This window comes from Leiobunum rupestre, chromosome 3 (assembly GCF_980474605.1).
Source record: "Leiobunum rupestre chromosome 3, qqLeiRupe1.1.hap1, whole genome shotgun sequence".
Classification (NCBI taxonomy): Eukaryota; Metazoa; Arthropoda; class Arachnida; order Opiliones; family Sclerosomatidae; genus Leiobunum; species Leiobunum rupestre.
The window spans coordinates 43,661,587-43,684,142 of NC_143386.1; the positions used below are offsets into that span (position 1 = coordinate 43,661,587).

At 37.0% G+C, this 22,556-nt stretch overlaps 1 protein-coding gene across 5 annotated transcripts in view; it reads left to right on the forward strand.

Annotated features, from left to right (window-relative positions):
* The window catches only part of LOC149951850 (uncharacterized), an 83,668-nt gene extending 61,599 nt beyond the window's left edge, over positions 1-22,069 (forward strand). Inside the window, exons 1-19 of one of the 5 annotated variants that reach the window (XM_090168298.1) lie at positions 6,994-7,362; positions 7,433-7,590; positions 11,636-11,966; positions 12,510-12,788; positions 13,096-13,344; positions 13,416-13,592; positions 13,663-13,941; positions 14,000-14,119; positions 14,185-14,456; positions 14,526-14,604; positions 14,669-15,022; positions 15,100-15,279; positions 15,346-15,605; positions 15,677-15,952; positions 16,013-16,150; positions 16,219-16,418; positions 16,481-16,721; positions 16,797-17,169; positions 17,238-22,069. In XM_090168298.1, the coding sequence (XP_090024424.1) occupies positions 7,321-7,362; positions 7,433-7,590; positions 11,636-11,966; positions 12,510-12,788; positions 13,096-13,344; positions 13,416-13,592; positions 13,663-13,941; positions 14,000-14,119; positions 14,185-14,456; positions 14,526-14,604; positions 14,669-15,022; positions 15,100-15,279; positions 15,346-15,605; positions 15,677-15,952; positions 16,013-16,150; positions 16,219-16,418; positions 16,481-16,721; positions 16,797-17,169; positions 17,238-17,822 (4,593 nt within the window). In that variant the 5' untranslated portion in view covers positions 6,994-7,320 and the 3' untranslated portion in view covers positions 17,823-22,069. Of the gene's footprint in view, positions 1-6,993; positions 7,363-7,432; positions 7,591-11,635; positions 11,967-12,509; positions 12,789-13,095; positions 13,345-13,415; positions 13,593-13,662; positions 13,942-13,999; positions 14,120-14,184; positions 14,457-14,525; positions 14,605-14,668; positions 15,023-15,099; positions 15,280-15,345; positions 15,606-15,676; positions 15,953-16,012; positions 16,151-16,218; positions 16,419-16,480; positions 16,722-16,784; positions 17,170-17,237 lie in introns of those variants that run through there. The other 4 variants (XM_090168295.1, XM_090168296.1, XM_090168297.1 and 1 more) reach the window with 4 other exon arrangements.
* The last annotated feature ends 487 nt before the right edge of the window (positions 22,070-22,556 follow it).

A 22,556-nucleotide genomic window follows, 5' to 3' on the forward strand; every position in this document is an offset into this window, starting at 1 on the left:
ACCATTTTTATTTTATTTATTTCTGGTATTACGCGTAATTTTCCAATGTCTTTTCCGGAATCGAAAACCACTCCAGAGCGGAAGTTTTATCTCAAAGCTAACTACAATTTACACTTCAAAAGGAAATTTTTTAACGAAAGAATTTTAAAAAATATACAATTTCTATCGTTTTCTTGAAATTGTTTTGCAACGCTAAGTAATCTTAAATTTTAATTTGCGGTTTTCGACTTCTCCGTTTTCGAGAAATTAATTCAATATAGAGTTTACTGAAAAACGTTCTTGACTTAACGACGTATTATGTTTATTGCGAGTCAATTTTACTTGATTAATTGTAGCTTTTCAGGAAAAAATTAAAAAAAACGTTTGGAAACTCTCTTCAACTCGAAACCTCTCATCTCTGAAATTAAAAATGTAAAAGCGAAGATCAAAGTTTTTGATAATTTTTACAGAATTTTTCTCATTCTATTTTATCGCAAAACTTTTGTAAGGTTTCATTTTACCAGAAGTATATACACATAATTCTTATATAGAAGTATCCTTATTATGATACTGTTTGAAATATGTTACTTCTCAAGTTCAAAATACGATTCTGATTAAACTAATGCAGAGAAAATCCATTATGTCAATTTTCTAAAAGTAAAAATGTTTTGTAGAAAACTACCTCGAGCCTGCGAAAGGACACGTTAGTTACTTTTTTGATTGTAAATAATGGTAAAAAATAGTATGTAATGTTAAATAATATACATACAATAATTATTTATAGTATTTTTAAACTTAAAGGTTAAATGTAACTTCGGTTTGGAACAGGCACTTTTTCCGAATGATTTTCTAGATTGCACATAAACCAATATTTACCACTATTAACCAGTCGTATGCGCAATATTCTAAAAAAGTTGTATTTTTGGAACACTTGACAGTTTATTATCTTCATAGTACGAACAATATTTATACAAACATATTATCTTAAAAGCGACTAATATTTCATTTCGAAATTATACAAAATACGCCTACTCACCGGGGTAAAGTCTGCGCGTACCGAGCGACAATTTCGCCTTTATAAACAACAATTTCCAAAGTTTACATTTAATCTTTCCAGTTGGTATTTGCTAGCAAGGTGACGGGGGCATTTGATTTCGTTCCCAACTAATTTCCCAAAGAGTCCACCGCTACATTATATACGATTTTTCATGACATTTTCACGGGATACCAAACAAGTTCCACTGTTTACCTTATCGCGCGAGTCCAACATGCAGAGTGCTTTTTTACCTCATCATCATTAGCATTACGCGCTTAGGTTACCAAGGTCCATCGTAAGACCCAAGTCCATTTACAAAATTTGAAATTGCTATCTTACGTTTAAATTATTCAGTATTTGAGCGGTTTTTATTCACTAATGATCTAGGGTTATTTAAAAAAAAGTAAGAAAAACTAATTAGACATTTCGCCATAACTTTGCGAGGTTGAATTTTTTACCGGAAAATCGGGAGTGATGTGGCAAAGCCCAACGTTTGATTTCAAGGTGAAGTAACCCGTAATCATTATTTATATTCTACCTCTCATGATCTCCGACATCTGTCACGGCGGAGATACGTTTTCCTTTTACGAAGGCTAGAGACGTGGGTAAAGTTACCGCGCCCCGTAGCCGTGGGTTTCGTCACTGTCATCATGGTGCGCGAATTGATACAAGGTGGCGCTCTAAACCAGTTACCAGCTGTTCCAGGTGTTCGTGTCGGTACGGTGGCACTTATCTATGCCCTCTTTCGGATTTAAATATCTTAGACGGTAGGGGTTAGCGTGCGCATAGGCGTTCTTGGAACCCAAATTATACGCCAATTAATAATTCCAGAATTATATACTCATACCGCTTAGAGAGAAGTATCCATAAATTTTGGTATGTTACCACTATAAGCGAAGTAATACCCGTGGTCAATTTTAAGCCGTGATTCGGTTTATTTTTTGTGGTTTGTCAGAAACTTGGAAAATTACATGTTTCACTTAAAATTATGGACTGGATGCATACTTCTCTCGCAATAGATAATTATATACTTCGAATAACAGAACCGTACACGACCTGCAAAAGTCAGGAAATTTGAAAAGTTTCCTAAAGGTCAGGTAAAAGTCAGGGAATTTTAAAATGTTTCCAAAAGGTCAGGGAATTTGAAAATGATTCCAAAATGTCAGGGAAAAGTCCAGGAATTTGAAAATGGTCCAAAAAAGTAAGGGAATTTTAAAATGATCCCAAAAAAATTTTGGAAGAAAATATTTTTCAAGATTTTTACCTCAAACCATTCCTTTATTCTTCAAAAAATGGTCAGGGAAAATTTGGCAATTTGGTCAGGGAAAACCTGAATAATGCACATTCTTTACTTATTAATTGATCAATACGCGTATATCTTTGTGAATATCAAATTAGCCATTTTAAACAGAGAGGTTCATAAACGGCCGAATTTTCGTCTGGCACAGAATTTAATAAGATTTTCCCCGTTTTGGTATGAAATCACATACGAAGTACCACAGGGCTTCCACCAGGTCCCTAAAATACCTGAAATCCCTAATCTACCCTAAAATTGCGATTTGGTCCTTAAAGTACCCTATTTTAATGTAATTCATTGACAGTTTACAAAATAATAAAATCGGAAGATTAATGATAAAATAGTTCGAACATAGTACACAAGGTGGCGCTACAAACTTGGAAACATTTTTAAATCCTAGAGCGGAGTTTTGGAATTTATTTCAAATAGATAACTTTTTGTTTTACATTGATCCCTATTTTGAAAGAAATTGTCCCTATTTTACCCTATTTTTATCGCGAAAAGTCCCCTTTCTTAGTAATTCAATTCCAGATTTTGGTGGCAACCCGGGTACCACCTCTGTCCTTATCGTAACAAAGTACAAAAATACCAGGAATACATTTCCCAAACCTCATATTCCCAGTTATGCAAATTTCGGTTATTTTTTGCAACCATCCTTCATCTCGGAAATCAATTCTATTTTCCATGTAAATTCCTGCTCGTATAGACGTAGTTGAAGTTCTCCGCATAAATTAATAAAGATTGGGAATAGTATCGAGGAAACCTTTTCAGCAGAGCTACGCGTAATTTATATAAATATTTGGATACGTATAAATCTCTCGCTGAGAATTTCGCGTTCAGTTACTTCGTACTGTAGATTAAGGATAGGAAGAACCAAAAACCTAGGTCGTAGATCTAACGTTGTTTCGGCCCTTCGTTGGTACTGTCAAGTTGTAAAAAAATAAGCGCGTAAAAACAAAAATCTCTTTCGTTTTAGGAATGTATCTATTCTAATGCTTTCTCTCTGTCGCTCTAAGCTAGACTAGCGCCCCCTGTCCTCGTCCGTTGGTAATAAAACGTTCCAATCGGTAACGCTTTATTACATAGGAGTGTCCTCCAATCGATTTTGCCGTACTTTTTTGTCCTTTGGGAAAGTAATTTCAATTCTTCCTTTCTATAACACCCTGCCTCAACCCAAATATTTTTAACCATTATATTGAACAGAATTTATATTTTCGAAATACGGCCGCCTTGTTATTGGCGGAAAAGTCATTTTAATCGTACTATAGTAGACTTAAGACCAGCCTAATAATATTAGTGTGTTAGTTCCTTATCTTGGACTTGTTAAGTTTCTACTAGGCCTAATCTCAGAAAATATAAAAAAGGAATAGCAACTTCATCTTTCACAGTGATTTAAAATGTATCTCGTTTTTATAAAGCTAGGGTTTCCTTTTGATACTTCCGGTTAATATATATTTCAAGACGAGGCTTAGGTCAGCACATTACCGGAAGTTACTAGATCTAAATTACACAGAGACGATAAATCCGTGGATTTACTATGCCTCTTGTATATTTTTTATGCGTTCTTTGCCTTATCGTCACCTAGGATCAACAAACACAAGGAGAACGCAGTTAGCCTTTAAACGCGCTAAGACAGTGTTGTGTACAAATTTCATTGGACGAACGTTTACGGCGACCATTTAACGGGCGGGGGGAAGACAATTTCCGGAATTTCCCCTTCCGACGGCAGCAGGCGCTAAAGCCTCTAGCCAATGAAAATTGTACGCGAGAAAATCCACGACTTTTGACGGGTTAATAAATAATAAGAATCAGCTAGGCTAATACCCAAGGCACCACCTTAGGCCTAAGTCATCGAGCAACTTGTGTGGGGTCCTGTGTTTGTTGCTCCTAGATCGTCACAGAGTGCCGCCGTGCCGAGGCGTAGGACTGGCGCTTGATAATTTGTTTTCACGTCGCGTCAATTCTACGTCACACTTACGGAACGTAACTATACACTTATGGTATAAACTTTATTTGGTATAGGCCTCAAATACCGTTTGTGGATTTGCATAATGTTTTTCTTGACTGGGGCGCTTGTATTCTATGCTAATTTAATTCAATTTTTCCCTCTAAGCCTAACACAATCCACCTCAAGCCTCTTTCTAGGTTTTTTTCCTCCTAGGCGTACAAAAAAGCGGTAAAAATTCTTATCCACGCATTTTTAACTTCTAAAGAATTAATAAAAATAATGATATCTATCTGTATGATTATGTTAGCGTTACGGGTTACAACCAAGTTTAATTCTCGGGTTTATATGCCCCTTTTTTTTTGCAAACATTCGCGTCGAGAAAGGGTTACCGCTGTTAAGGTTTTTGCAAACTTTTTAACACCAGGGCGCGTTTTCCACGCTTTTTGATTGGCCGTTTTCCGAGCCACGTCATCCGACCGGAAAGTAACCGACCTCGTAAAAAGCTTGAAAAGCAAAATTCTGTTACGGTTGCTGTTCTTTATCATAATAAATGCATTGAAGAAAAAATAATAATGTATATATGCACGCGGTAGTCACTCAGATACGGTACAATGCGCCTATGCGGATGAGAAGTGGAAAAAAACTTCCTTCTGACCCCCTTTAATTTTATACGTGCGATTTCGTCATTTATACATTATTCCGGCCTGGTGGTGCCATCTGGGAGGTGAAAGTCGAAACGCTCCCCTGCGTCGTTTTTTTACCAGTAAAAGTTTATATTTCTTGAGTTGGCCTAAATATAGATCTCGCAATGATTCATTGTAGATTGAACCCCAGATAGTTTAGGAAAAATTATAATAGACCCTTTTCCAGGGGGGGGGGGGGGGTATATAAATATGATAAATAATTGAATGTTTTCATTATGTTTTAAAGTTATTGTTGACTTTAAGCAGAAGTATAAGTTTATCTATTGGTAATTGAAGGGTCAAGCTGCAAAAGAAAACGCTGGGGGACTTGAACTAAATAATAAAAATCAAATTATTCGCTAGCATGTTCTTTCCACTGACGTCATTTCAGGATTTTTCAGAAAACAGTTTTTTTAAAGGGCAAAAACGGGTCAAATTGATTTTCTTTTTGGATTTTTAATCGAAATAGTTATTGCATAATAGTTCTTTTTATAAACTAACGTGGCCTTCTTGTTGAAATGTTGCTCTTACGTCACAGTCTCTTACTTTGACAAGCCTACGAGCGCGCGCTACAGTCGCGAGGAATATAGCTTTTTCTAGAGCGCGTGCAAATCGCTCGTGCGAGGAATACACTAATAAAGCTGGGTCTTGTGACGTAAGAGCAACATTTTAACAAGTTGGGCAAGACCACTTTTTATTTTATAAAATCAACCATTGCTAGTGATTTTCAGGATAATAGACAGAACAAAAAATGTTTCCAAGATATTCCTTGTACTTCATCCAATTCTGAGTTGGTATTAGAAAAGTCGTTTGATGATTATTTATATGGAAAATTCGTGAACAATTTTAGCTCATAAAACTCAGGGGTGGGCCAATGCTTGTAGATGCAGACGCGTCGCGTCGTAACGTAACACCAAAAGTATATGATATATTTCTTAAGAGAGACGTTTTCATCTAGGCTGTGAAAATTAAACTTGAAACTTAGCCGGCTCAAAATGTACCCATGTAAATTAAAGCAATTACACTCTTCGAGGATAAGAATATTTTCTCGTGTTTTAGAAAGTTAATATGTGATGTATTTCGCTCAGCACTATTTTTTCTTCCCATTTTTTTGTAAAAATAATGGAATTTTATGAGGGTTCAGAAAGTTTGCCCTAATGAGTACAAATAAGATTTCTTATACAAAATGTATCTACTTTTTTGCACAAATATTAATATTTTACTTTATTACACATTTTATGTGATATTATGGAAGAAATTTAGTAGGGATGCACCGATATGGATACAGCCGATACATCGGCGTTAATATCGGACTATCTATCAGAACAGTAGTGTATATGATAAAATCATTGTAAAAGACGGTTCAGTTGTCATACCATTTTATTATAATTTTTCATGAAAATAAGTTTGCAAGAGCATATTCGAATATGTTTCTTTTCATTTTAAGTGATACATTTTTTTCGATCTCAAATCGAAGGTCGTGGTTTTTTATTTTTTTACACTCGTAACCACCGGTCTAAAAATATATGATCTAGTTTCTGAAGTCTGGAGTCCGTGGCGCGGGCCAATCAAATAAAATATTATCTTTTAGTTAATCAAGAATTTTCTTATTTTTAAATATTTTTTTGGAAATATTTTTCTAATGCCGGTATCGGCCAATATCGGCTCCGCTTAAGCCGATATTGGCCGATACCGATATTAGAAAAATAGGCCGATATATCCGTGCATACCTACATTTTAGTTTAAATGACAATCATGAAATGAGCTATTCTGTAAATCTTAGTTTTAATTGTGGTTATCTTGCAACTGGAAATATCAGAGAAAACGGGCTGCCATTAGTGGTACGCACCCTGTATACTTCTTTCGTAAGAGATACGTAATACACTTTTAGTAACACGAAACCCATTCGCGTCATTACAATTTAACGTATGATATTTTTGAATGTGTGAAAATGATTGCGCGTCATAAGCCACTACGGTGAACCTTTTTAGTGCATTACGAAACTGTTGAGAGATCGGCAACACTGCGCGAGGTTAGGCTTTATAAAAATTAAAGCCATTTAAGGCTGACAGCGGGTGTTGATCGGATAAAAAAACGGAGTCGCTCCGAAAGCTATTTTTCACTCGTAATCCGATTGTGAGTCGTTCTCGAACGCGTCTACGGCCAGTCAGCGGTAGAAGTATGCCGGTCGCCCTGCAAATTGCGTCGTAGGCGATAATGTTGGCGGTGCATTACGAAGTTTCTGTCGTTGTCTCGGTGCATATTATTCGCGAAATAATCCCGCTAATTATCGCGAATATTTAACGACGCCTAGAATGAGGAACGGCTTACCACCGACTCGATTATTGACGCCGGTCGCGGAATTTACGGATTGCTGATGATGGAGTGTTTCAACGTGGCGGAGTGGCTGTGGCTCGATGTACGCTTTGGCTGTCGATTGTTTCCCGACTTTCGATTTAACCTTTTGGCGTCTTTTGTCTTTCGTTTAGGGTGAACTGGGGATGCTGGAAAAAGTGCATTTTATTCAGCAACAACACCAGCAAGCCCCAAATCATCAGTACTCGAACAACGTCAGCAGAGGACCCAACGCTTCAGGACACTTTTACGTCTCGAAGAAGCGCAAGTTAGATGACCTAAATTGCAGCGGGTGAGTACCTTTCTCCGGCTTGGCGTTATACGTATCTGTATGGGGTGAGGACCGCTGTACGGATTGTCCCGACTTGAGGCCCACGTTTAGATATTTTCGACATAAGCGGTACTTGGGGTTTGGACAGTTCTATGGAACTAATCTTTAAGCTAGGTTTCCTAAGGCGCTTGAAATACCCAAAAATATTTATAGACGTTTATTTTTAGGCGAATTTAAAAACGTAGCTTTACCTTAATAGCTTGATACTATATGGGTTAGCTTTGAGGGTTCTACGTAATAATTGTAATAAAGGTGGGGTGGCGGAGTGGTTAGCACTTTCGGCTCGCAGCAAGAGGAGCCGGGTTCGATCCCAACTTGTGGCACTGGGTGAAAACTCGGAACAACTCCTTCCGCGTTGAGTTTGCAAGTTCTCTCCCCACTGGTTAAAGGGGTTTTCCCCCGAGATCTTCGGTTTCCCCTTCCATAAAAACTTGTTGAGGTTAACGGTAATAGTTAGTGTAGGGAGCTGTTGACTCGATCGCGTGGCATGCAGGGCTTGCCACCACCTCCTACGCATTGTAACCCGGCCACCTGAATTAAAGGCTTTAAAAGTCGCTCGATGACTTAGGCCTAGGGTGGTGCCTTGGGTATTGGCCCAGCTGATTATTATTTATTATATAATTGTTACCGAAAACCCAATTTTTTCTATGTAACTAATGGATTACTGGTCTGTCATTAACAATTTGACACCGTGTGTTTTTTTTTCAGTCGTTATTGGAGGCCCAGTTTTCGCGTGTTAAATTAAAAGACCTTGGGGTTTTGTATCACAATCTGTCATAACACCGTCGAATGTTAAAGAAAGCAGCAACGTGTAAATGTTTTAGTTTTCCGATGAATTTTCTACCATACAGACGTTTCGTTTATTTCGCAAATGTTTACCAATAAAGTCACGCGATAAAAGCCCGTCCGCGAAACGGAAAATATTATTACCCCAAACTGGGAACGCTATGGCGAAATCGTGAATAATACAGTATCCTTTTGGGATTGACTAGTTATCAGATAAAACTTCGTTGGATTGCGTTAATAGTAATTATTTTTCTACTTCTTATTTTCTAAACGCTACAAAAAAAGTCCGAAGTTTTCACAAGGTTTAATTTCAATCAAAATAACAGGATAATAGTTGGTGAGGTTTGACTAACCCTATTTTAATAACAGGATAATAGGTTATTAAATAGGTATCAAATTCGACGGACAATTTTATATTCAGATTTAAATAAAATCATTGAACACATAATCAACGCGAACTCTTGTGTTTAAATTCCAACGACTAGTACAGGTTTCGTACACGACCTGGAATACCTGGAAAACCTGGAAAAGTCCGGGAATTTGAAATTTTTTCCAAAAGGTCAGGGAAAAGTCAGGGAATTTGAAAATTATTCCCAATGGTCAGGGAATAGTCAGGGAAATTTAAAATGGTCCGAAATAGTAAGGGAATTTTAAAATGACACCAAAACAAAACAAAATATTAAAAATACATAATTAACATTTTTCAAGATTTTACCTCAAAACATATTTATTCTACAAAAATGGTCAGGGAAATTTGACAATTTAGTCAGGGAAAACCTGGAAATGTCAGGGAATTTAATTCCAGAAATTTTGTACGAACCCTGTAGTAAACAACTCAAAATTGTCTTTACTTTAGTCACGTTCTCATGTGTATGAACTGTGTTGAAATGGACTATAAATAGAAAATTAACATTGGGCGAATAGGACATAAGTTACTTATGGTAAGAGTGACGTCATGCTGGCTCCCATGGGTGGGCGCTCGAACTAGTATGTTTTTCGATGATATTCAACCCGTGCTAAAGAAAATATAGAAAAGGAATAGAAACGGTATCATCCAAAAGACTAAATTATCGCGACTTTTGAAAGCTATTGCATTTGCGTAATAAACGTCCGGAGAATATTATTTCAAATAGAAGAGGCTTACGTCATAACGGTACCGGAAGTTAATAGCCCTAACATATCGAGAGACAGGGTTGGCAAGAACCAGACAGACTAGTTTAAAAAAATCCATGGTTAAAACCACTTTTTTTTATTAAAATAAACATTTTTTATTCCAAAACGAAACTAAAACTTAACGTTCACTTTTTGTCGTCTGCTATGTCGTCTCACGGAGTATTGAGGGCTAGATATAAGCAATTGGGGATCTTAAAATTCATTTTACGCGTGTTTGGGTATAAAAGCAGGCAAATAAGCCTACTATACCTCGCAATGTAAAGGTTCTGTCGAGCGCAAAAACGTCATTTTGAAATCGGTCAATTTGAGCATTTTCGAAGTAATGAGGGCTAGATATAAGCAATTTGATAATTTTTACCTCTCCGAGGGAACTTTGTACCCTAGGAGGGGTTATACAATCACCGTGTCTGTCTGTCAGGCCTGCGAATGCGTTCGCATTTTCGAGGCAAAGGGTAATCACTGCGTACGCAGGTTCTTAGAATCAGGGAAAAGGTTTTTCCAAAAGCGCCCTCTTTTTGTCATTGGGTGTAGTATAATTTTTTAATCGGCCGGGATTCGAACCCGAGCCCTTTTGAACGACAGGTGAGCGTTCTACCGCAGAACCACGGATACCGTTACGCTTGACTGAAAATTAAAAACTCTTCCGAGGAGAGGTATATTTTGGCAAGCTTTCCAACTTGTTTATTAATGGTTTTAACTGTTTAATCCACTGGTTACAACCTTTTTGGCCATACTGGGTTTTTCAATTTAAAAAAAGTTTTTTGGCAACCCTGTCGAGAGATGAAAATTTCTATTCCTCTCTATTTTCTTTGCCCTTACCGAGGAAATTGAACACTCCGTTCCAACCCGATATCTCGCAAGTTGCCAATTTGACATTTCAGTGGGAGGAATTGAAGAAATATATAAAACGTTTTTGCAAGATCTCCCCCGTGTCAATCTCTTATTTCGTCCAGCTTGGATGTCTGATCGGTTTCTCTTCAGCCTCCCACTCTTTGCCACGACCTGGGGCCATCGGGAGTAGGACCCGATCCTTGTAACGATCAATATGTGACAACTCCGGACTTTGACTCCCATATCTTTTCACTTCCCCTCGGGTCGTTTTTAGACCAGCGTGTAACTCGATACAAAGTAATTTTCAGTCGATCGTTCCAAATATACGGTATATAGTAAAATAGTATATCAAACATTTTCTTTTAAATACGGCTTTCATTAATCTTTTGTTAACGTATACCTCGCGGGTTCGACTTTAAAAGATTCTAGATATCGAGGAGAATTTTTATCCCTATCTGAAATATAGGAATTGATTAAGGTTGTCTGATAAGCATTTTGGTTTCCCCCATTTTTGGAAAAATACTTTTATTTTATCCTAGCGATTTTCTTCGAACGGTTTAGGAACTAGACATTTTTTTCCTAAGTAATAAGTTTGAAACCTTGGGGTGGGGTTGATTGGGTGTTTTATCCAGACACTATACGGTAGCTTTGGTGCTGTTTCAATCGTATTTTTGTATCGGATTTAGACAGTGCGTTTCTGGGCAGAATTGGATTTCCCGTACGCGCGCCTTTTCAAGGTCTGCTTAATCTTATTATTATTGAAGATAACCGTAACTCCATAAACGCGCCTTTACATCGCGTCTTTTGATATTTTTAGAAAATTTAGCGTCACATAATATACACTTCGTATTTACTTCTTCGAAATTTGTAATTCGTCGCTGGCGTTACTAATTTTGATTAGTGGATTCCTTTAATTCTGTTGGGGGACTTTCGGCGAATCTTAGTTCCCTGAGGTTCTCCTTGAAAATCCCATTACTCGAATAATCCGTATCAGCGTATCTGGGAAATTAAATAAAGGGAAACTACTAATTAAATTTTAAGATTAAAGGGTTGGAATTAACGGCTGGTTATCTATTTTGGTTAAATTCCAAAAGATTCGCTTCCCCACACGCGAATTTAGCCGTGAGTACTTAAGATTGTAACCGAATGTTTAGTTTGTCGCTTTGATTTAAAATGTTGGATTAAATGGTTAACGAGTGCGCTTTTGACCTTACAGAACGCAGTATGGAGATGCGAATCAAGTCAGTGACGTATCCTCGACCAGCGGACTCTTGGTGGAACGCAACCCCGCTTCCTCGGCCCTCAACGGTAGTGGTCTGACCTTCGTAGAAACCGTCTCGGGTGTCACCAGTGGTCAATCTCAGAGCCACGGCGCCCTTCCCCCCGCAACTACCGGAAGTAGCAGCCTCGCCAGTAGCGCTTATGGCCGAAGCAGACACTCGAACGCTAAAAGCAACGCTCCAAGTAGTACTCTCGTCACATCCCAGGGCCATCCTCAACAGAACTTTATCCGCGCTTCTACCATTAAACTGCTCGATACCTATCAGGTAATTACGGTCATTTAAAACCATTCTTCTTCTCGCGCGTCCTCGCGAAAAATAGGCCAATGTAAATACCTTATTACTTTGACGCTCGTAATTTGGAAAAGCGTCGTTTTTTTGTAAGTTTTCTTTTTGAAACGTTTTAAAATTAGCTTATGGTTGGCTTGTTTCTGCCAACTCTTGCCAAGTAGGCCTCGCTATTGCCACTGCCTCGCTCCTCTTTTACGTGGCACGCGTTTCGGAAGTTTCTTCGAAAGTGAAATTGTACATGCGCGCCGTGAAACTATTTCTATTGCTTTTTAACTATATTTTAAATTTGGGTTTCGTGGTAACCCTTTTGCGGTATCTTTTGGCTAACACGACGTCCGGAGGTGATTCTAAAGTAAACATTTCAATTAAGGGTTTGCGAGAGGGGATTGTAGAGATACCGAGACCGTTCAATGGGTTTATTTTCTGGTATCTTTCGTTGTCGTTGTACTTTGTAGAACTGTTTGATCATTAGAGATAGCTAGTAAGCGGAGTATCGAAATTCATTGTGGGTTTTACTAGCAACGGTGCGGTGTGAAACGGAAGTCGGAAGAGTTGGACCATGCCCCAGCGGTCCAAGGGCTGTCTATGGTTGAATCGCATCACCTTGTACAACAGAGTGGCAAAGGTAACACGAACGGCGACAGCAACGCTAGCGTGCGACAGCAAAACCATCATCACAACAGCAGTCACCATCAAACGGGGCATAGAACCACCACTGGAACCAGTGGGGCGGGCACCACTTTCACTAATTCTACTACAACAACCATCACCACGGCGCCCACTACGACGAAGGTAAAGGTAAGGTATCAGCTTTTACTTACGGCGTTACGTCATGATTTTGATTACGTTGCTTGATTATCATTCCCCCACACACCCCCGTTTCCAAAAGTTTGTAAATATTGGCATCTCTCCTTCTAAGGGGATCACTGAGGACCTCTCTCCAAACTCCTGCCAATAAGGGGGTAGACAGTTTTGTGAGGAAGGTTAGGGGAAAAACGTTTTTTGCCAGACGTGTTAATTACCTTATCTCCCAGCATTAAGTCTTGTTGCTTTTCGATCGGCCATTGTTTTCACATTTGATTTTTCAACACATTCCACTTTTTAGAGTAACTCCTCCAGCGGTGAGGGGGACTATCAACTAGTCCAACATGAAAGCCTATTTTCGGCCACCAACCAGTACGAAGTGCTGGAGTTCCTGGGGAGGGGAACCTTTGGTCAGGTGGTCAAATGCTGGAAGCAAGGCACTAGTGAGATTGTGGCAATTAAGATCTTGAAAAATCACCCTTCTTACGCTCGGCAGGGTCAAATTGAAGTCAGCATTCTTCATAGGTTAAGCCAAGAAAATGCTGACGAGGTAAATATTAAAATTTTAATGATCTATATCTACAATATTAATAAATTTTACTTTGTAAATGGTACCTATAGTTCAATTTTGTGCGAGCTTTCGAGTGTTTCACTCACAAAAACCATACATGTTTGGTGTTTGAAATGTTGGAACAGAACCTTTACGACTTTCTTAAGCAGAACAAATTTAGTCCTCTTCCTCTTAAATACATCCGTCCTATTTTGCAACAAGTGCTAACTGCGCTACTCAAGCTGAAGGTATGTCATACTCTTGTATAAAGCTAGTAAAATTTTAGTTGTGGTGTTTGATTATAATTTGGTCTTTCAGCAACTTGGCCTTATTCATGCTGATTTAAAACCGGAAAATATTATGTTAGTGAATCCTGTTCGTCAACCGTTCAGAGTAAAAGTTATAGACTTTGGTTCGGCTAGTCATGTATCCAAGGCAGTTTGTTCAACCTATCTTCAGTCTCGCTATTATAGAGCTCCAGAAATTATCCTAGGTTTACCTTTTTGCGAAGCTATTGATATGTGGTCTCTGGGCTGCGTCATAGCCGAACTCTTCCTAGGTTGGCCACTTTATCCTGGATCTTCAGAATATGACCAGGTCAGTAGCTCCTCTATTTTATTGACTTTTCAGAAAACTATATGCAAACCCTTTTCAGATCCGATATATCAGTCAAACTCAGGGTCTGCCAGCTGAACACATGTTAAATGCTGCTACCAAAACTACTAGGTTTTTCTATAGGGAAACTGATAGTAATTACCCTTTTTGGAGACTTAAGGTAAGGTAGCTTATACTCTTAATAATGCTAAAAACAGTTTCTTAAAGTGTATTAATTCGTTTTAGACTCCTGAGGAGCATGAGGGGGAAACTAATATCAAGTCGAAAGAGGCTCGTAAATACATATTCAATTGTTTGGACGACATGGCTCAAGTAAATGTGCCAACGGATTTGGAGGGTGGGGAGTTATGTGGTGAAAAAGCTGACCGTCGAGAATTCATTGATTTATTAAAACGAATGTTAACTCTTGATCAAGAACGACGCATCACTCCTGGAGAAGCTCTTAATCATAATTTTGTTACTTTGAACCATTTGGTTGAATATTCCCATTGTTCCAAGTAAATATCCGATAAATGATATTCCGCTGATGACCCTTTAGGTTTCAACTGTTTCTAAATTTTCCTTAGTGTCAAAGCCTCAGTACAAATGATGGAAGTTTGTCGTCGCAATCGGCATTATGATCACAATGGAAATCAGATGTCATTGGTAAGCTTACCTCTTCTCCTCGCTTAAAGATTTTACAGTTTTCAATAGTGAATTTTGTTTTCAGTATCAGTTGCAACCTACTAGTTTCTATCAACAAGCTCATCAAGTAGCAGCCCAACAGAGGGTTAATCTTCCTCAGCAACAAACGCAAGGAAGAGTCAATGGTGTAGCTGCTGTAACTGGCAACCAGTACTCTGCGGCTAGAGCCGCAGACCCCTTTCAACACGCAGCCCAATCATTATGTGTGTCTTCTATTCTTTGCCCTCCATACCAGGCAAAACACATGGTACCAGTTGTGGCTCAAGCTACTCAACCACAAGCCCTACAGATTCAACCTTCTCTTTTGACCCAAGTGGGAACTCAGCAGTATGTGCCAGTTTCAGTGGTCGAGCAAAACGGACGGCAAATGCTTTTAACGGTATCTATCCATTTCTTCTACTCTTTCTTGTTTGTGTCGTTTGGGGTTTGTTATAAGAAAATGAAAACTTATTAAAGAATGCCGTTCAGTCTACTTGGCCTACCTCAAACCGACAGATGTTTGTTCCATCCTGGCAACAACTACCTGCCCAGAGAGCCATTCAGCAACCTGTGCTGTCCGAAACTGACCCTTGGACTCGTTCTCTGGTTTTGGAGAGGGGCCCACTGCTGCCTGAGCAACCCGCAGTCATACCAGTTGTACGTCATACCATTATTTTCATTGTTCATGTACCGTCTTATTAGCTTAAACATTTTTTATATCAGGAACTTCACGAAACATCCATGTATGACCATTTGAGAGATCGAAGTGGCCAATTAAATCCATTACTTCAGCAACAAACTGCTGCGGCTCTACAGCAACCTTGGGGTGTAGTGGCAGCAGCGGCTGCCGCTGCTAATACAGCAAACTGTTCCACAAGACATCAAAATCAGAATAATGTGAACCATTCGAGCCATAACAGGCAGAATTCAGGTTCATTAGCACTGTCATCCGCTGCTTCGTCCAAGAGACAAACAAAGACTAGGTATATTCATATTGTGTTAAGTCATTTTGTAAAACATATATTATAAAAATATAACTTTTATTTTTTATTAGAACTGGTAAAGAGAAAGAAATTGGCAGTACACAACTGTCACCTGTTAAAAAAAGGGTAAAAGAGGGAACACCTCCAAAGTGGGATGGCTCGCATCAAAACCATCACCACCATGCTGCCACTGCTTCCCATCACAATGCTAATGCAAATCATCAAATGGCAGTTTCTAATACCGCAAATAGCAGAGTAGTCCATAACAGCCATAACCATGCTTCGTCTCCCGCAAATTCTGTGGTTAGATGGGGAAGTCAGGATGTGAAAGTGTTAAATCGTTCAGTGTAAGTGTTTATTTCATTTCCAGGGTTTTTTTTGTCAACTAATAAGCTTTGTTTCTTCAGCCCTAAATTGGTACTAACAACGCCAGAAAATGATCATAATAGACACACAATTGTCATACGTGATACGCCTAGCCCGGCTGTAAGTGTTATCACCATTAGCTCTGATTCGGATGAAGAAGACTGTAGCACACCCGCCTGGTTAGATATAAATTATTTGTCTACTACTTTTTCTTAGTAGTAACGCAATTTTATTTTTTATTTTACAGCTGCAAAGCTAAGAATGCAAAAGCCCAGAACAACAAACCTTGCATCATCGTATGCAATGGAAGGATGAATAATGGAAACAACAACAACAATAATCTGATGGGAAATAGCACCACCACAACTTGCGCTAGCGTCTTGCCTTTAATTCCTGGTGATGAAGTCTTAGCCTATGACAGTAACACTCATTCGAATCCTAGAAATAGTAATTGTTTTACTGTGGGCTTATAATTTTTGCCGGTTGCTAAAAAACTTATTTCACAATAGATTCTTCAGTAGTTCGAAACAATTCTGGTGGCACCAATACGAATAACCAAACAATCGGTAACCACTACCGTAACCGTAAACATGTTATTAGCTGCGTTACAGTTCCAGACTCGGATTCTGAGGGCCATTACAGTCCAGTTAGAGCTCTGCCCAACTTCACTGCTTCAGTAATGGGAAAGGTCATTAAGCCTGAACCCCAAAAAGAGGCAAATTCATCTTCAACAACAGTAACTACTCAAAGGTATGCCTTAATTGTAAAGACATTTTTTGTATGGATTAAAATTAATTTTTTATGAAATTTAAGTAATCCTTCCAGTACATCTCAGAAGAAGAGGCTCCTTGCTAAAGCTCAAGCCCAAGCTCAAGCTCATGCCGCCATGGTACGAGCTCAACATGCTATGCAGCAGCAACAGCAACATCATTATTCTCAGTCTCAGATGTCGGGTGTTATCACGACTAAGAAGGAAGTAATCGCTACAGATGATTGTCAGCACGAGTCTCTCTGCGTTGGTGGTGGCCATCAGAATTTACAAGCCTCTTCAAACTCAACTGCTTCTGGGCGATTTGGAAATTCTAACACCCATGAAAATAGTGGCTCACAGCACCATTACTCTCGTCATCAAGTTCAGAATCTGGAAGGAGAAAGGCTTATTAAATGTTCTACATCACCGCCACGAGTCAGAGATTCTGTAAGTAAATCATGGTTTAACTGAATAGTATTTTCCCAGACTACTGACATTTCATTATTAAACAAAAGTCATTTTTGCAGAGGTGTCAAGGAGGTAACAATGGTGGACAATTGCCTAGCAATGCACCCAATGGTAGCTCTAGGCATCCAGTGTCATCTGCTCACTTGTCCCCTGTTCAACACATAACCACGCAACCGATCTATCTGACAACAACGTCTCAACCTGATATATACCGGGAATACTGCCGACCAACCGTCTATGTGACATCTAGTCTAACCCAACCCGCTTACCTCCCCGCTAATGGGCAATCTCAAAAATACGTGTTGACACCCGGAGCTCTGCCTCCTTCTTCTTCTTACTCCACATCTCAACTGCCAGCACCACCTCCGGCTCACCACCACACTAGTAGTAGATCGGCCGTTGCTGCCGCTGTTCCTTACGTTGCTGCAGCAGCCTCTGCTCACGCTTCATTACATCCTTTGCCAGCGCATCAACCATCTTCAGCCGTATTACAAAGTTCGACAGTTCAACTCACTCCGTTTGCGTCAGCGGGGCAATCGGTTGTCCCACCTCCTCATTACGGATATACGATGAATCCTTTGAGCCCTCCAAAGTCCCAGTATCAACATCTCTATCAAATGTTCTCAGAGTAAAAATTGCAAGAAAAAAGGCAATGCATTCAAGAAGATATGATTTGTCAGTTTGACTTCACAAATGTGGTGATGATCAGAAGATGTTAATTGAAAGGTTGGCTTTTAAAGAAATACAGAGTTGATAATTGGCTGTTCACTTAGCCCTTTCTTTAGCTGAGTAGATAATAGTCTACACTGCTTACAGTTTTCTACTTTACACTGAGAATGATTTTGGATCTACCGTATGTCTAGAAGGGGTGAGGATTTATGAAAAAAATCTCTTAATTATTTGGCGTATTTTACCGAGGATATCCGAGTGAAAAACGTTTTGTTTAAACGAGTAGCATTTCAGTTTTGATCCTCAAACGCGTGTATCTAACTTTGATTAATTTTGGAATGACACTTTTAACACGTTTTCCAAGAACTTTCTTTTGTTTCTTTTAACTGAGTTTGAGGCCATGTGTGATATTAAGTGTGCTCGTTTATAGTTTATAAAAAGGATCATCCTGCTTTTCGTTTTCACAAAAAAAAAGCTACTCTATAGAAAAAAATATATATAAAAAAAAAATTATTTTGGGGGGGGAATACGACAAAAAGAATCCTTTGGGATCTCTTAATTGTTATAAAAAAAACTTTTAACTTTAACATTCTTCTGCGACTATAATTGTTAAATTTAACGATAAAAACCTCAATATCTTTACATTGAGTGTTTGCATAACCCCCCTTCTCTTGAAGTTTTACAACAAGAGAATTTATAAGAATACAGCGAAACTATGATGTTAGTTTATTATTTCCCCTTAATATCTAGTTGAGCTTTAAAGATAAATAAACCTTAAAAATTATTATTAAAAAGTGTTTACTGGTTGATAATTCCAGTTACATATGAACTTAATTTGGTAATTTGTTTTGCCATGGCTTTTAATTTTATGATGATAATGGAAATGTGTGAAATTTCTTAAACAACAGTGTTAAATGGGTTTTGTTAAACCAAATAACAGTGTTAAAAGGGTTTTGTTAAACCAAATACCAAACAGAAGTACTTTCACGTCAAAGAAAAAGTACAAGACGTCTAAATTACTGAATAAAGAATACCCAGATTATCCCTAAATCATTTTTAAACTTATTATTTCTTTTCAATTTACATCAGAAGTGAAAAACCAAAATTATAAAATTAATTGCAACTTCTTTTCAAACTGTACCTTAAATGGTACAAATGTAAATAATTTTTTTTAATTATTGTAGACTATTAAATAAATTTTAGGTATTTAGTGTTGTCTTTTTTCCAATTGTTAGCCAATTGATATTTGGCTTTTTGATGGCTTTAACAATAGGATCCCAGCATTGATGTATTGGAACTATGCAAGGCTGGCGAACAGGGTTACTATAAAGTTTATACGTTATTATATATTTTAGTATTCAGTGATTTGGTTTTTCACTTATATTGTAGAAAGTATATTAAACTTTTTTTTATGTGGATTACCGAAAGCCATTTCTGTATGAAAAGTTAATTTTATAAGAAATTTTGTTTAATTGTTGCGTAATATGGTTTATGTTACTCTTAAACCCAGGATAATTTTCCAAATTTCAAATAAAATCCAAATTCTTAAATTACTTGCAAAACTGTTCTTCAAAGAGACAGAAAAAATTGGCTCCGACTAGTCAGTAGAATATTTTCAAAATGAAGAATGTACTAATGAATAAATTTAAGTCTTAACTTAAAACGAGGTAAAATTTCCACCCTCAGTCAATCCATTTTTCTCACTTTGCTAACGTTGTGAAAAGGTATTGGGTGTTGGCAAAGTATGCCTAATTTTTATATTGTAACGTAATGCCTCTTATTATATTCCCAGTTATACTAAATCTTGCAAGGTTGAAACTATCGTCTAAATTGTTTGCAAGTAATTTATGTTGTAGAATCGGAGGTAGAGTTACATGGCTTGACAAGCTTTAGGGTGGTTTAATGATCATAAAAAATACTAGAGCAAAACAAATGATTTTAACTCATCTATTGTATTATCAGTGACAAGTGTGATATAAGTGTTGGTTTAATTTTGTAATTAGCAATATATTATTTACTAATTATGTATAATGGTTAATGTGGAAACATTAATAGGGAGTTTAAGTGGTACTGGCAAAATCTTATAAACACATTTTCCTTATGGGAAGAAAATTACGTCAATCAACTCATCAATATAATCATATCTTCATTAGTTAGTTTTGGAAATTTACGCTACTTTTAAAAGCTTGATTGAATTTGTTTACATATATTCCTACAAAAAGTAAAGAAAAATGTATATTATTCTCAGGAACACCTCGTACATAGCACTCCCCTTGAAGATTCTTTTTTTTTTTAATATATTGTAAATATTAAATCTCTAATGAAAAACTTATTCAAAGGTTAAAAACATTTTCTTAAATATCTATTTGCTAACTCTTAGATGTATTTTTACTATTGTTTGAAAATGTGGGCTTTTAGTGTACTTTTTTAAATCTACAAATTTATTTGATTTTTTTTATTACCGTACATTTAAGGTTAAGGTTCAGGTTCATTAAATGCTAAAAATTTAATTATTGAAAAAGGGGTAATTAGTGTTTTAGTTGTGTTTTACGTTTTAATATTACGGATATTTTTTGTGTATTTAGCGTAAGTCATTTATAACCGTTTTTGATTTAGCATATTACTGAAAACATTTACAATATCACTATATACCAACTACAAAAATAACTTTAACTGTTTTAAGCACTTAAGAATTAGATGAATGTAGTTTTTAAGGTATAAGTGTTTTCCATTGTATAAAAGAAAAATTTTGCATTGTTAAAACAGCTTTTTCAATAACTCCAAACCTCCAAAAAAAAACAATTTTTCCCCTCCATTCAAAAATGTACAAATATTAAGAAATTTAAAATGTCATAATGAAGAAATTTGAATTTAATCACCTCACACTTTCTAGTGTTTCATTAGATTATATATGAAACCACACTTGAAAACTATTTTTGTTACATATCTTAGCCTCCTGCTTTTTATAAATTTAAATTGTCAAAAGAATGGTGTTTAGGTTTTTTTTTTAATATATGAAGGGAAAACAGTGATTTCATTTACAATTGTAAAATTGATTTCAAATCCTTTATTAACCAACATCTAGTTTTTGATTGGGCTGATTATTAATACAGGTGTATAAGAATATTATTTGGTACTTTTATCGGTCTTTTGAAATCACTTGCATTTCCCTTATGGCACTTTTTACGTATTGGTATGATACCTTGAATAAAATTTAATATTGTGTAACTGTGCCATAGCAAAGGTGTATCTGTTATGGTATAAAAATATTTTCAAAACTATCTCATAATGGTTACGGTCACATCTAACTTAATTGTACAATATAGTGATGTGTGAGTGTTTTTAATTTCTATATACTTTATTTTTCTTCATTGGAGTTTACATTGCGGTGAATATTATGATTTTTTTGGTCTGAATATTATTTTGTGGGTTGTTTAAAAGGGTTGGCTTTATTTCTAAACATAAGAACGAAGAATTTTTCATGGTGCCTAGTATTTGCAATTTACAGTACCTGTGTAGTGATTAAAATTGCATTTAAAAATTTTAAGGAATAGGTTTAAACTTTTTTTAATCACTGCAATGGCAAAACTCATTATTACGAAACAGTTTGTGGGGATTTTAGGTGATTTCACTTGATCTACCCTTCCGATTGTCGTGCTAGTGATGTCGTGTGCCTGCTACAATTAGACCTTTTATATATTTAAAGAAAAATTCAAAGGGGGTAAAGTAAAAAAAATTTATACAAAACCACCTTTCTGTGTAGATAAAACATTGTACAATTGTGTAGATATATAACCAATTTTTGTGTAGATATGATAAAGAAATTTAATCGGAGGTATATTATTGTAAGAATTCTAAAAAAATAACCTCCGCACTTCCAAAATCGTGTATAGCTAGTAAGGGTGCCTCTGGGCTTGTTCAATTTTTGGGGCTAACTTACACAAATTTAAAAAAATGGACTATATATATATATAAAAAAAATAAATATATAGCTTGGTATGCATATTTTGTATTATCTGTAGCGTGGATGTTTGTACCACTACCACCAAAGGTGAAAATTTAGACGTTTATTAATATGTGCATCATCCTAAGAAAAATGAGAGGAAACAGACCAAAAAAATGGCTTGGAATTTGAGTATAACATTTAGAATTACTATAGGTCTGTAAAATCACTCGTTGTACGCTCTAATAAAGACTTTTCCAATGTTTATTTCCTGTTTGAAATTTATTTCGATTTACATTCTTTTTTTTTAAGTGGTAATTACTAGCTAAAGTAAAGTTTTGAAAGAAATTTTTGTAGAATATGGTGATTCGAAGAAAACACGTTAAAATCAAGATTTAAAAATTCCGCCAAATTTTTATTTCCACCGCTATAACGTTTTGGAGCTAAATAACAAGACCCTTTAAGCCTGTTTTCCACTAGCGAGCGTCATAATGTTATTTTATGGCGTTTTCCATTGGAGTCCTCTGAGCGCTCCTAAATATAAAACGTGTTCCATTGGGAGAAAAAGGGCAACTCCAAAAAGGAGGCACGTCTTCCATTGGCATTGTTGCTCCCTCGCGGATTGATCCGAGCTGCCCAAACTCGAGGGACGGGGCAACCAAAAAAGAGCAATTTTTAAGCAAAGTGACTCCGAGAAAAATTCGTATTCCATTGGGAGGGCTGGAAGTCTAGTCCTCCGAGCACCTAGCGGAGT